The 16037-nt window shown below is 39.0% G+C and overlaps 1 protein-coding gene across 1 annotated transcript in view; it reads right to left on the bottom strand.

The window, feature by feature from the left end:
• Positions 1–132: 132 nt before the first annotated feature.
• The window catches only part of LOC135211823 (centromere-associated protein E-like), a 17722-nt gene continuing 1817 nt past the window's right edge, over positions 133–16037 (bottom strand). Inside the window, exons 2-4 of the mRNA XM_064245033.1 lie at positions 11608–11764; positions 514–624; positions 133–378 (exon numbers count right to left, since the gene is read on the bottom strand). Coding sequence (XP_064101103.1) covers positions 148–378; positions 514–624; positions 11608–11764 — 499 coding nt within the window. The 3' untranslated portion in view covers positions 133–147. The remainder of the gene's footprint in view (positions 379–513; positions 625–11607; positions 11765–16037) is intronic.

The following is a 16037-nucleotide window of genomic DNA, read 5'->3' as shown; positions in this document are numbered from 1 at the left end:
CCACATATATGTACGTATGTATAAACATTCCACAGAAAAATCTGCGAGGAGGTAAAGTCACAAATCCGGAACCCTGAATAGTTGGTGGTCGACTGTATTCACTTAGTTGGATACAACATCTATCCTAAATCATTAGCTATGCTGAAACTAATTCAGATAATTACCATCTGAAATGGTTGACAGATCTGAATCGTTGCCATCCGAACGCCCCGAGGATTCTTCTGAGATCTTCCGTAGTCCCAACGAAGGAAGTCTAGGTTCCAGGAAATTGCTGTCGAATCTGACTGGTTCAATGCTGACGGGAGCCATGCTTTGCCTCATCGCTCGCAAAGCTCGAGGTGCCGCCCATGTTTCTCGTCTCAACTTCTTCTTCTTGTCCTTGATTGAATAAATTTAATCATTAATTATTATTCAGATGTTGAATCCTATTCATATGGAACAAGACCACCAAAGGGGCCATTGACTCGAAAAATTCTCGTGCATCTAAAACTACAGAACGACTCAAAATCTTACATCTTTTGCTTCTCTGGGATGGCTTGACACTATTAACTTTGTTTTCAGGTCGTTGATCTTTTTAACTAGTTCCTTGTTTATACGATCCTTCTCATCAAGCATCTCCCGAACCTGTTGGAAACATTCATCACTCAGAATTCATGAAATATAAAAGGAGTACAGGCAGTCCCCGGGTTACGATGGTCTCGGCTTACGACGTTCCGAGGTTACGACGCTTTTCAATTATATTCATCAGAAATTATTTCCAGGGTTACGACGCATGTTCCAGGGTTACACCTACAACACTGATCTGGCAGATGAAATATGACACCAAAAATGCAAAATAATCAATATTTAAAGGTTTTTTTGATGAAAAATGCAATAAGGATGCAGTTTACATAGTTTTCAATGCACCCAAAGCATTAAAAGTAAGGTTTTCTTAGGATTTTTGACAATGTGCCAGCTTACGACGATTTTCGGCTTACGACGTCTCAAGAACGGAACCCCCGTCGTAACCCGTGGACTGCCTGTACTACCAAATTGGTTCTTAACTGATAGCAAATGCTAATCAAAATGCAAAAATTTACTGGTGACAGAGCGATCCAATGCACAACAGACTAACAATTATAGCTTTCTTCACTTAATTAAACTGAATGTTTGAAATATCACAATATTTGAAAGTAAATTGTATTTTTCCTAACTATACAAACCTGAGGTCCTTTATGTAAGGAATTACTTTCGGCGTAGCTGGAATTATGGCCATTAAATTCTTGAACAAGATGGATAGGCAGTAACTACCGTGTGGCAGGCAGGTAGGCCAGCCTGCCCGGATGTAAATACTCCACTTTGCCTTTCAGACCAGGTTCAGATTGAGGGGTGGCATGAGGTGGGCATATATGTATAGGACCTCAAGTTTGTATAGTTAGGAAAAATACAATTTAATTTCAAAAATTGTGATTTGTTCCTACACAATATACAAACACTCGGTCCATTACATAAGGAAGACTCACAGATTGGTGGGAGGAATATGAGTGAGCATCTAGAACTGACTGGAGTTCTACACACCTGGGCTACTCCTCCTGGTCGTAAGAGCGAGGAGTGCCGTGCCTCTGACAACTTAACTTACCTTACCTTACAGACCTTACATCTTGTTCAAGTTGCCCCAGGTCCCTCAGTGTGAGGCACCTCTAATGTCTACCATAGAATTGCTAATGCATCTTCCAGTATATTTTGCATCTTCCAATTTTGGATGGTCTGGGATACAGCTTATATATATTTGTCAAGCTTATTCTTAAACACATCTACACTCACTCCTGATATATTCCTCAAATTAGCTGGCAACGCATTGAATAGATGCTGCATTGTCGATGCTGGTGCGTAGTGGATTAATGTCCTGTGTGCTTTCCTTAGTTTTCCTGGTATAGTTTTGGGCACTATTAATCTACCTCTGCTTGCTCTTTCTGATATTTTTAGCTCCATGATGTTTTCGGCAATTCCTTCTAGCTGTTTCCATGCTGTATTATCATGTAGCGTTCTCTTCTTTCTAGACTATATAATTTTTAAAATTGTAGTCTTTTCCAGTAGTCAAGATCCTTAACTACTTCTATTCTAGCTGTAAAGGACCTTTGTACACTCTATTTGTGCAATATCCTTTTGGTAGTGTGGGCACCATATCATATTGTAATATTCAAGTGGACTACAAACATACGTTTTATAAAGCATAATCATGTGTTCAGCTTTTCTTGTTTTGAAGTGTCTTAACAACATTCCCATTTTTGCTTTGCATTTTGCCAATAAAATTGCTATTTGATCATTACATAACATGTTCCTATTCAACATCGTACCAAGGTCTTTAACTGCTTGCTTATTAGTGATTGTCTCGTTATTAGGTCCCCTATGTTCATACAGTGGATCCCCTGTATTCGCGTTCTCCGGATTCGCGGATTTCTCTCTGGGCCATGTCTACCCTTTATTTGCGGGGGATTCGCCTATTCACGGGATTTTCCAGCAAAGATTATCACTAATTAGTGTATTTTGATGCTATTTTCATGACTAAATACATTTTTATGGTACAAAAATGATTTACTAATTTTCAAATACTAATATTGATCAATACCATATTAGTAAGTTCAATAAGATTAAATGATATCACATAATAAAAATAGTAATTTTTTTTTCTCTCTCTCTCTCTCTCCTACAGAGATGAATGTTTTTTTTTGTATGATAAATAAATTATTTACTATTTTCAAAAATTAATATTAATGTATACAGCAATAATATCAATTCATTAAAGAAAATACTATACTAATGTGAATTAGTAAGGATTTAGTTAATAAATTTGAAAAATTATGTAAGAATGAAGGAAATCCCAGTCTTTTCTCTCCAACTCCAGGTACTAAAGCTGTCAATTATCAAGTAATGGGACTGGAGGGGGAGGAGCTGTTGTGTTGTAAGTATTCATGCAATTTCTCTCTCTCTCTCTCTCCTCATTTACTGAGACTTAAGAATTTTTATAGTACATGTACTATATGTTTTTAATATTCTCTCTTGCCACACAAGATATGTATGTCATAGTGGTAACTCCCTCCCTCTGTTTTGCTGCAAGTGTTAGAAGTATTTTTTTTGAGAACAGATAGATAGACACACACACACACACACACTCTCTTACTGAGATGAAAGAATTTTTATTGTACTAGTATGTAAAATGTTTATTGATATTTTCTGTTGTTAATAATAGTTAAATAATAATAATAATAATAATAATAATAATAATAATAATAAAACTGTAATTACAAAATTTGTAATTAAAGAGATAAAAATGAACTTTCCATTTCACTTGTAAGGATAACTCCTCTCTCTTACTAAGATGAGAGAATTTTTATGGTAGATGCATATGTTTATCAATATCAAATAATAATAACTAATTTCAAATGAAAATTCTTCCCTTCGTCTTCCTCTGTTATCAGTTTCCCTACCTTCTCATAACTCCAGTGATGCTCGGAGCTGGGAAGCTATCAAACATGTCAAGTAATGGTGCCACACAATGGTCAACGAATTTAATGCTTTTTATGCAATCTCTCTCTCTCTCTCTCTCTCTCTTACCTCTGCCCATTCATATACTTTGTTTAGGTTTCTTTGTAGCAAAGTTCCTATCTTCATCACAAGTAATTTCTTTACTTATTCTTTTGCCATCAGCGAAACTACTTACTACCGAGTCCTTAATATTACTGTATGTCTGCAATCATAATAACAAACAGCAATGCAGCTAACAACGTACCTTGGGGCACACCGGATATTACCTTAGCTTCATCCGATTTCTCATCGTTTGCAATAACTATCTGTTTTCTGTTGTATAAAAATTCTTTTAAGCATCTTCCTACTTTATTCACTATATTATGTTTTCTAATTTTCTTCACTAATATATTATGATCTACCTTGTCAAAAGCTTTTGCAAAGTCTAGATAAACCACATCTGTTCAACTTCCGCTTTTCATATTTTTGTATATGTTCTCACGGTGGACTAACAGTTGGGTTTGTGTATTTTTTCCCGGTACAAAACCATGTTGTCCTATATTAAACAAACTATTTTTTTATTAAATGTTTCATAATATTTTTCTTATTACCCTTTCATAATATGTGATGTTAGACTCACAGGCCTATAATTACTTGCCTCTAGTCTTGATCCACTTTTGAAAGTAGGGATAATATATGCTAATTTATGCTCATCATAAATCTTACTTGTATCTACACTTTGCCTTCATAATATTGCAAGCAGCTTTGCGATGGAATGAACTACTTTCTTTAACAAAATAGCAGGGACACCATCTGGCCCAGCTGCGAATCTATTTTTAATTTCATTAATAGCCTGCACAATATTGGCTTCATTAATACTTTGGTCTGATAAATACACTATTTTCATCCCCTATTTCTGTATCATTATCAATTTCTAGGGGTAAATTCTCTCTCATATCTTTCTGCTAATATGTTGCATATTTCCTCTTTTTCATTCGTTAATCTCCCTTCATTTCTTAGAGGGCCTATTTCTATTCTTCTTTTATTCATCTTTTTCGCATATGAGTACAATAGTTTGGGGGTTTTCTTGATATTTACTAGTGTTTTTCTTCCAAGTCCCGTTTTTTATTTTCTTTTGATTGTATAATCTTTTGTTCTGCATTTTCTATATTACTTTTCAGTTCCATCACTTTCCATGCATTCTTTTCTTTTGCAAGACCTTTTTCCCACTTTCTGATTTTCTGGAACAAGATCCTTGTCTCTTGGTATGCATGACTGATGTTTATTTTTCTTCTTCGGTATATTTACCCACTATTTTCTCTAATATTTTATATAATATATCCGTATTTACCTGTATATCATCACTTACAAATATATTATCCCAATCTTTGTTTAATTCTTCATTATTTCTGACCATTTTATATTTTTACTGTAGAAATTGTATTTTCCATATCCTTCCCACTTTTTCACTTGCTTTGGAATGGACTGTTAATTCTATGACATTATGGTCTGAAATACTCGTATTATAAACTATTATATCTAACATAATTCACCTCGTTCACAAATACTAGGTCTAAAGTATTTTCCTTTCTTTTTGGCAGGTGATTTATTTGTTGAATGTTGAATTCTAGTAGCATATCTAATAGCTTTTCGAATTGCCTCTTTATCTTCTGCGCTACTATTTACTCTCTTTTTTATCATCATTACCAGTCTCTTGGGAATACCAGGTTTCACTTATATTCATTATATATCTATTCTTTTTCAGTTTGGGTTAGTTCTTCTAAAAACTCTATTTTTTCTTTTTGAGTTACTTGTATCTAAACCCTGAGCATTCATCATTTTGATGGTTTGCATGTTATCCCCTTCATTTAATATGGGTAACAATAAGGATTTTCATGTGTCTCTTTCATGGTCTGGTATGTTGTTGTTCTCTTCATTTCCAGACATTGTGACATTAAAAAATCCAAATTTTCCAAAATAATTGATCTTCCTTCTTCATAATTATTCATTTTGTGTATGAATCTGCAATTTTCTCCGTATCTGCACCATCCCCTGGCATTGTATATACAGTGCTTGTTCCTTGCAATGTATCTTGGAGCTGATGCTTGCATTCTCGATGCTGACATTCCATAGAGTTATGGCTTGTTTTTTCCTTCACCTCATGTTCTTTGTTTCTTTTTTATTTTGGATTTTATTCTTTCATTGATTTTGATTCATGGCTACAGGTGCATATACGTATTTACATTTTTTGTTGAACTTACATCCTTTTCCTTCTTTTAAGTTTTCGCATATTTTTGGATGTAGATCTCTGCATTCAACCTCATAGCCTTCTAGGTATGCACATTAGCCATAAAACTAATAATTGTGACATACCTTAGGATGTTTGTAGTAACATTTTTCACCGAATCTGCAACTCCCTCTTTTCAAAAGGGTGCAGACTGTGTCTTTCTTTTCTTTTTTTTCTTGCTCTTTCCCATCAGTATGAAGATCTGGGTAAAGCCTCTTCGGGATTTTATTTTGTGTTGTCATGTCGTAATTTATTTCTTCTTATGTATGCTGCTCTATTGCCTCATATGTAGTTCAATGAGTATCTCTGCATCCATACTCTTGTACTATTCTTTGTTTTCATTATTTTTTTCTATTATTTCAGTTTTATTTTCTTCTTTTCCATTTTCCTCTTCCTCATCTTCACCCTCTACTATTTGCACATTAAGTCTAGATTTAATAACATTACCTATCCATGATAGACATGTTGAGCAAAATACTCTTGTATCCTTACAGTAACCTCCCCGTTAACACGAGGGTTACGTTCCTGGAGATGTCGTGTTAGCCGAATTCGTGTTAACAGGGAAGTATTTCTCCATAAGAAATAATGGAAATAAGGGGGTTAACGTTCCAGGGCAATGGGAAACTAATCTATTTTGGGATTTTGCCAGAAAAAAAACCACTTTATTTATATATTTTTATATACAGGTAGTCGTCTACTTACGAACTATGCAACTTATGACAGACCGACTTTACGACAGCTACGACAATATAATAATATACAATAATATTTAATTTTATATTTGGCTAAAATACGTCGAGCGCGCGTACGATAGTTTTTCCCGCTACCGTCGGCGCGCTCATCTCCGAGAAATTTATGAAGAGAAGAAAAAACGGACCATTCAAACAAAACTAAGCATGTTTATGTTTAAACCAACATCTCAGTCTACCCCTGTCCCCACTACCAGTAGTACTACCACGGAATCGGATGACCCGGACGATCCCCAGCCATCCACCAGCAGACAATTAATTTTTTTTTTTTTTTTTTTTTTCAAATTTCAAATGTTTCGTAATTTTTATTTTTTCTGTATGTTCATGTTTTTTCTGTACTGTAAATCAATTCTATCTATGCATTACTGTAGTTTGCCTGAAATTTATAAAGAAAAAATAATTTACATACTGTTAAATAAAACTTTGTGTATTACTACATACTTGTATTTTGCTGTACTTCTGAGCAGTGAGGGTGCGTGGGCATGTTGCATGCATAGCATTTACTGATCAGGTTTTGTGGATTTACTATGCTATAGTACTACACCTTACACAGTTTGCATGCTTTAGGCATTTTTTTTGTAATGCATCAATTAGTATATTCACAATGTTCACCTTATTTTTTTTCTTTGTTGAAATGTGTTGATTGATGTAAATTTTCTTTATAAGTCTCTTGACCACTTGAATTTTATTTGGGACTCCTTCAATTATTTTCATAATATTCTCAGCTGACTTGTTCCAGTTTGAAGGATCATATCCAATATGTCTATGAATACTTTTGCATCTTTTTGGTTAGGGCTGTTATTGATCTCATAGATGAGATAAGCCAGCTCCCTTCCTGCTAACTAATCATATTGTATACCTGCAAGGCAAGCAAGATTTTGCCATTGCTTTCCACAGTTGGAGCTTACTGCCATCCTGATCGAATTTACAATTCACCACTCGATAAACTAACTTAGTAGACGCTTTATCCTACTATTCTCACACTAATCTTATCACTGACAAATTGCAAACACTTCTAGATATAATTAGTTATCTAGTTGTATGTTAAACATGTGATATTGGTTGATTAATCAGATTGTGCACAGGTACATCTCACCAAGCAAAATGGCACTACCTGATCAGAGTATAGGAGCTGCATGATCAAGAGTCAGACTTCTGGGCCTCTCCGAAATGAGTGAGGAATCGTAACTCATCCGAAAATTTGTATGTTAAACATGTGATATTGGTTGATTAATCAGATTGTGCACAGGTACATCTCACCAAGCAAAATGGCACTACTTGATCAGAGTATAGGAGCTGCATGATCAAGAGTCAGACTTCTGGGCCTCTCCGAAATGAGTGAGGAATCGTAACTCATCCGAAAATGGACTGTGAAGAATATTTAAGAGTCAGAGGCATTAATGCAAAGTTCTGGGAAGGGTTTGCATTATTGCCAGTTTCAACCCTCCCCTTGCTAGAGGAAGGAGCAGTATTGCTTCTATGATTTTGATAAGAAACATAGAAAGGAAGCTTTATGTGTAAGCTTACCGCATCAATCGCCCGACAGGCCAGTGTAAGTTCAAGTCCTATCCTCAACCCGAAGGAAGAGGAGTGGAAGGACGAGGTGGGGAAGGTGGAAAGGCCAGTCACTCTCGCATCCTTCTTACCTCTAGAACTGCACACCACAGGCGAGATGCAACTTGTCCTCTTGAAGGAGCTAGGTAAGCAAACACAACCTGCAAGCATCCACCACCGGTCCAAGGAAATGAGGTTCCAAGGACCTGTGGGCAGGCCCAAAGGAAAAGATAAATATGGTTGCCATGAGACCTTATCTATCTTCCTGTCTGACATATTCTCCAGAGTGATGACAAGTACCCATCCACTGGACTATCCAACTGCAGAGAAGTCTCTTACGGTCTCGTAATATTCTGCAGCGGATAAAGACACCGAAACTCCATGATGGGTGTCAAAGTCCACAGCGTAGCTCATGACGGTCTTGAACTCTTCAACAGCTGCCTGAGGCGAGCAGTCATGCATCCGAGAATACTGTCACATGACACTCGCCTTTGGAAGGGTTATGCCGAGAAACCATACAAATTGTCTATCTTGTTCGCCACTGATGTTGGGAGACTAGATGATGATTCTCTCAAGGCATGCGCCCATCAGACAATAGTCAATTGCCTTCTAGAGACCGAGGTCCCTGACTCAACTAAGGAGAAACAATACTATATGCCAGTGAAAGACTAAGGTGAATGCAGACCTACATCTTCACAGCTGAATAGCGAAAAGTTAACTCTCAAGATTCTGAAAGTAGAAAAAGTCCCATCGATGACACCAACCCGTGAAGACGGCTTTAATCCCTGTTGTTTTACAGAGGACTGAAAACGCTAAACCGCTACTTCATTGCTGTTCGGTGAGAAGAGTTACAATGAAAGCGGAGCGCTTTTCAGAAATCAAAACACAGGGATTGTACTGCTTGAAGAACCACTTCTATGGGCTGGATCAGGGAGGACATCTATATACTACTTGGAAGTAGAGCTGGCAGGCAGGGAACAGGCGATGTCTTCCGTTATTCATCTACAATTCGGGGTGAACAAAGAATAATTGCACACCTACGAATACAAGATGTATTTAGAAGACAAACTCAGATGTCTGAAGGAAATCATTCCACGTCATCGCAGCGGCAGGTGCGATGCAGGAAAGATGGTCATAGCTCGCAAGCGAGCGGCCAAGACAGTTCCCGGTCCGGAGGTGGAGCCTCTGAAGCCGGAGAGAGGAGGTACCGGCAGTGCTGGTACCTCCATGGTCCCCGTCTTCTTCTTCCCTGAGGAAGGAGAGACGGGCCCTGTTCCCGGAGGAACTGGAGGACCAGCGGAAGACCCACCTGTCTCACCGGAGCAAGACAGACCCTTAGAAGTCCCATAACAAGACTTCTTATGGGGGGGGGGGACCACTTTCTCTTCTTCGGCAAAGCCTTAGGAGTCGAAGGGGTGGAGACAAGAAAATATGATCATCTTGAAGAGGAGGATGACGACACTTGACGAGCTCTCTTCCTCTTCGATTCCTCCAAATTCAGGCAGACTTCTACCATCAAGAATAGATAAACATCACAGGGCAGCGTGAAAGCTTCGTCCAGTGATTAACTCCAGGTAGTAGTGGTAAATGAATATGATTACCAGCAAGGGATAAGTACGCACTCTCGAGGATCAGTATCAAATGCTACGAGTCACAGGTACAATTCCAAGGTTAGGATAACCAATACGAAGAGCTATCCAACCAAAACTGCTGTAAACACAATCACCACTATTAGTCTGTAAAAAGAGGGAAAAAGTTTATAGTAAGAGAGAAGAGATCCCCCAAATACCAACACCACACGCCGCTTCTTCTACCTTTGTCTGATAGTAAGTGAAAGGATGAAGAAGAGAAATTACCATAAAAACAAAACAAGAACAAACCTCTGAAGTTCTTGTCGGTAATTCCCAAGCGTAAGCGTAACTTTCAGATGAATACGTCTCATTACAGGATCAAAATCACTCACGTTAAATACATGTCTCGTCCTCTAATTACTGCCTAACCACCTTGTTCAAGAATTTAACGGCCGTAATTCCAGCTACGCCGAAAGTAATTCCTTATGTAAAGGACCGAGGGTTTGTATATCGTGTAGGGACAAACATATCTTGTCCTCACGTTAAAGGAAGAGGCTATCACAAAAAGTGGGTTTGCATATTAATTGAATTGATTGAATCTAATAGTAATATCACACTGAGTATACATATTTATTTAAAAACAAAAAGAAAGATCCCACCGGGAAAATGATCAATGGACAGTCACCAAGAACTCACAAACACACGTCTTCACCGGAAGACGGCCGAAGGCAAAGTGGAGTTTCCATCTGGGCAGGCTGGCCTACCCGCCTGCCACACGGTAGTTACTGACTAACCACCTTATTCAAGAATTTAACGGCCGTAATTCCAGCTACGCCGAAAGCAATTCCTTAAGTACAAGACAGAGGGTTTGTATATCGTTTAGGAACAAATGGTTCATTTAAAAACAATGATGATTTGAGAGAATAAAAATAGTCAAATGTCAAAAATGTCAAAATTGCTCTCATATTTGCCAGCGGAGCAAAAGAAACTTTAAAAGCACCTAACAATTTTGCAGCATAATTAGAGAATTTAAAAGTGAACCTTAACAGAGATGTCTGTAACAAAAGAGTACAGTATTTCCATGACATAAGTACGGTCCATGTTAATGTCAAGTTCTCACTCTATATGAACTGAAATGAATATAGAAGTGTGCCAAAGACCAAGCACTGAAACCTACGAGGTCATTCAGCACTGAAATGGAAAATGACAGTAAAAGATTTGAAAGGTGTAACGGAAAGAAAACCTACCAGTCAGTTGCACTATGTACCAATTGTTAGGAAAGGGTGGAAAGCAAGATGGAAGAAAGAGAAAATGAAAGGACGTACAGTAAAAAGAACGAAAGGGGTTGCAGCTAGGGACCAAAGGGATGCTGCAAAGAACCTAAGTAATGCCTACCTTGCACCATAAGAGGTCACTGATGGGGCTAGCTCCCTACAGGACCAACCTATATGAGCAGGACACATTAAAGCATAAATGGCAATGCCAGTTTTATTCTGCAAAGTTTAAGCTCATGATTCTTAGGGGACTTAAACTGTACTTGAGCTATGTCACTTCAAATACACTAAGCAAATATTAATCTTTCAATTAGCAATTTTTCAAAGTTGATCAAACTTTAAAAAAAAGATCCAGTTACAGTAATCACATTTTTCCTAAGTTGGGTTACACAAAAATGACTGCATAAATAATGTTAATCATACAGAATGCAATTAAACATTATGCAGAACTGTATTATTAATGCTATGATAATTGGAAAAATTACCTCAATTTTTCACCAAACCCACTCTTGAGAAGCACTATCAATCAAGTTACTGGACAAAGCTGTAATACAAAGATAACTAGAAAACCTCAGCACTTTACCCGACACAGAATTTAATAAAAACATTGGGGTTTATTTTCCCCATTCAAGTTGCAAATGACCTAAAATAGACTTCACTTAACAAACCTGTTCAACTTCTTGAGCTCTGTCGGTATTGCGCTCCCTGTCAAGAGACATCTGCAAATTCTTGATCTCTTTGGCGTAACGTTTGAGCAGCGCCGCTTCTGATAAGACCTCGTTAATGACTGGCTTGTTTTTGATGGATTTTGCTCGAGATGCAAACCTGTAGCAAAAATAGTTTTGCAGTTTCATAGAAATTACTATGCTGTAAGTGGAGTTGAATAAGATAATGCCAGTGCCAACAACATTATGAGATTTAAGAAAAGAAATTTGTGAATGACTTTTGAGGACAATAATAAACCTCTTCTAACAGTAATGATAATCTTACATCTTTGACTAAACATCATACAAGTATTCAATTTCTATTCATACTACTCAAAATATGACATCTGATTGACAAAGTACCAGCTGCTAAGTAGGGCTGGATCAAGGGATGAGTGGTAAAGGGCAGAAACAAGTTAGATTCCAAAACATCTTAAAAATGATATTGTTATGATACAATAAAGTTTGTTCATACTTACCTGGCAGATATATATATAGCTGTATTTTCTGAAGTCCGACAGAATTTAAAAAACTTCCGACACACGCAGTGGTCGGCCAGGTGGTTAGTACCCATTCCCGCCGCTGGGAGGCGGGTATCAGGAACCATTCCCATTTTCTATTCATAATTTTTATTTCCACTGTCCCCTGAGGGGAGGTGGGTGGGTACTTGATTATATATATCTGCCAGGTAAGTATGAACAAACTTTATTGTATCATAACAATATCATTTTGTTCATGAAATTACCTGTCAGATATATATATAGCTGAATCCACGTTGGAGGTGGGAAGGGACAGAATAGAAGGATTTTGGGAAACAAATGCATGCAGATGATTTACATCTTGGTTCCACCTGTTAGCATAGCCGACTTCGTGATTACTGTCACCCAAGTCTGCTTCTGCTTTACTAGAGTTGCCAGCGAGGTAGAGACCTAAAAAGCTGGTGCACTCCAGATGATCTGTCAACGGGGGCGTGACCACAATGTGACTAGACCATATTGACCATACCATGAGGGCTAAGAAGAAAAATAAATATATATATATAAATATATATATCACCACCTGACCAACCTAGCCAAAGTTAAGGTGTGTTAACTAAGGCTTAAGAGTTAAGAAGTCGCCGTTGTCGGCGACTCAACAACTAAATTAAGAGCTCTTCCTAACCATTTTCTACAGGATAGGATGAGTGGTACTTCTTGCCCCAAGATTGTGTCTGCAGACACGTATGGCCCTAGCGAGCAGCAGATCTCATATGCCATCTTCACATCTCGCAGGGAGTGTGAAGTGAACACAGAGTTGCTTCGCTAAAACATGGTACTCAGGATGTTGCTGAGTAGTTTGCCATGCTCTGTTGAAATGCTTCCGAGGCCGCGCCTCACCTCATGAGCATTCAGATAAAAAAGATTTCAAATCTTTGTGCAAACACAATGAAGGAGCATTTTTGAAAGAACTCCTTAACAACACAAAGCCAGGGTGTTCTTCGATATGGGCAAGTCTGGTCTTTTTCGGAACACTGCAGATTGCCCGAATGACTTCGACTTTCTTGAGTTTTATGTAGATAAAACTTGAGAGACCTGACAGGGCACAGGACTCTCTCTGGCTCCTGCCCACTAACTTGTGCCATCCTTGCTTCCAAGCTCCTGGCCCAAGGACAAAACGGGTTTCCATTCTTAGGCCACAACGAAAGGCTTAGAGAGCACACCGCCTTGTGTTCTCTAAAGCCAAAACTTGTGACGATGGCTTAAAATCTCACTAACCCTCTTTGTCGTATCTAGGGTGGTTAGAAGAAGGCCTTCCTGATCACATGCAAGAAGTTAACAGGTAGGAGAGGTTCAATGCTTTGACATCAAGAACTTCAGACTACGTCTAAGTTCCATATTGAAAGCTTCGATCTGGACATGCACAGTCAGTCGTCTGTACTAAAGTCAGGTGACCGACCAAGTTGACCAGTCAGACGAATCAAGGACAGCAGGCTGTACCCTGAAGACCATAAGGCACTATTCTTCGCTGAAGGATGAGTGTCTGGACTGCCTGGGCGATTCAATCTAAGCAAACCTTGAGGGGTGTATCAACGCAACCCAACGTCGTCAGCGAATCAACTCCTGACTCGAGCTTCTGGTGCCAGGAGAAAGGAGCAAGGAGCAAAAAAGGCGATTCAGTCCCGAAGGAAGAATGCCTGACAGTCCAACCTGGTCTCATGTTACACGATCATCCGGGGGTGGGGGTGATAAACGCAACGACTTCGTCAACAAGAAACTCAGGGCTACTATATGTCGCCTGATCTCGCACGAGTGTCTGACTCCGAGAAAACAGGTGAGACAAAAAGTAGATAGTGAGCGAGTTTCGAGATTCCACAGAACTCAAAGATCGTGAAGGCTTTGTTGTTTGACAGACGCAAATCTCTGAGCCCAAAAGCCGTCAACAACATATTTGCGTATTCTTTAATAGTTGTGACTGCCAGCTTATCCCCATTCTTCAGACGGAAATGGAAGACGGTAATCTTATTCCTGTCAACATCTCGATAGTCTGAACGTTGTCAGACTCAGAGCGGAGAGGTTATAGGTACCTTTCGAGTTAGAGTAGACCGACTCTTTCGGAAAAAGGTCCCTTGGAAAGAAAAGTGAACTAGGAAGGATGTGGCCGGTCTGTGAATCCAGGATCCTGAAGGCCAACATGGGGCGATCAGCGTCATTGTCGCTCCCTGTGACGTCATAAATCCTCATTACATTTCCTAAGCGATTGAAAAAGGGGAAAAGAGACTAAACATCCATCCCCGTTTAATATCATAGGATGGCGTTTAATGGTACCGATCCCGGATCGAGAAAAGGGAGCAGAGAAGAAGAAGCCTCTTCGTCCTCAACAATATGAAGAGAAAGAATGAAAGGGCGTCCCTAAAGTCTCCACAACTCTCAACATACTCTAAAGAAAGATTCCACTCGGAAGTCAAAAGTTGCTGCCGTCGATCGAGACGATTCGTACGGACTTTTGCATCTGTAACGAACCTCTAGAGGATCGTTACATTCTACGCCTGTTGTTATAATAGGCTCTTTCTCGTAAACTCGAGCAGGGACCGAGAGAAGATACTTTCTTAAGATATGAGAGAGCTGTGGAATATCAGAGTTTGATGTGGACCACTGGTTCCCAAAACTCGTTTCGAGGACTGAGGGACGACCTGAATTGCATTTACTTCTTTCAGATTAAGATCCAGGACATCTGAAACACTATCCAGATGTCCTGGCACCTTCTTTCTATCATGACGCACTGAGAGATGTTCAGAATAATTCCTAGATCTAGAATAATATTTCAGTTTCCCGGTAGGAAAAAACTGTGGTCTGAATTGCAGTCTATTCGGGGAAACAAACTTCTTCAGGAAGGAAATGGTCCCAGCAAGCTCATCCATTCCCTCTCCCCGAGTATGCTTACTTCCCTATAAGGCTGCGCTTTGCCTAAGCAGGAGAGCATATAAAGTGCAATGTTGCGGTAGACTCGTAGTTCTATACCGTGCGGTAACGAGCACCGAAAGGATTGAGATAACTCTGTTGAACATAGTAAGGGCAAAAACGAATGCAACGTTTATTCATTCACGTAAGAAATCCCCTCAATCTTAGGCTAAAGTCCGTGATTGTAGGACAGAGATACAGTTAGTCAGTCAATCCGCAGGAGAGACGTAACTGCCAGCACAGAGATACTGGTTAGTCAGTCAATCCCGCAGGAGAGAGAGACGTAACCTACCGGGCATGACCAGCGCGAACGATCTGTTACTGGCTCGGTTGGAACTTGGACAGTCAGACACAGCAGCAGCCAGCAGCTTACGAACGTCGTCTCTTAACTTTATGTCTGGGTTGCCATCTACCCTATTCTACAAAGAAATAGGTCCGTTATTTTTTGAGCAAAAAGAGACTCTCAAGCTGGTATATTTAAGCGAAACAGAAAACGCTAAATATATAGATGCGTTTGTGTCGTCAGAACACTACCATACAACGGTAAAAGATAAATCGGAAACTCCTGGAAGGCTGCAGGGAGTAACGATTAAATGTCCTTAAAATAATGGACAATAGACCTCTCGGTTGCCATCCGAAGAGGTAACTACAGCAAGCGTGTATGACTTGAACCAACCAGTAGAAAAATAACGCAAGGCAAAATATTTTATATATCACAATAAAGTTTGTTCATACTTACCTGGCAGACATATATATAGCTGAATTCGGAAATACAGCTACATATATCTGACAGGCAAGTTTCATGAACAAAACTTAGAGAATCGAAGCAGACAGCTCAAGCTTCTTATGTTTGGACATAAGCGTTCATTGACGTAGTCTACAAGTCTATTTCTTGTACGAGTCTGCGAATGACGAATGAGAGCTCTTCCGAACTTTGTCTAATAAGAGCTTATTCGC

This window comes from Macrobrachium nipponense, chromosome 40, assembly GCF_015104395.2.
Source record: "Macrobrachium nipponense isolate FS-2020 chromosome 40, ASM1510439v2, whole genome shotgun sequence".
NCBI classification, from domain to species: Eukaryota; Metazoa; Arthropoda; class Malacostraca; order Decapoda; family Palaemonidae; genus Macrobrachium; species Macrobrachium nipponense.
The sequence above is the reverse complement of the archived record's forward strand: the minus strand, read 5'-3'. Positions and strand labels throughout refer to the sequence as shown.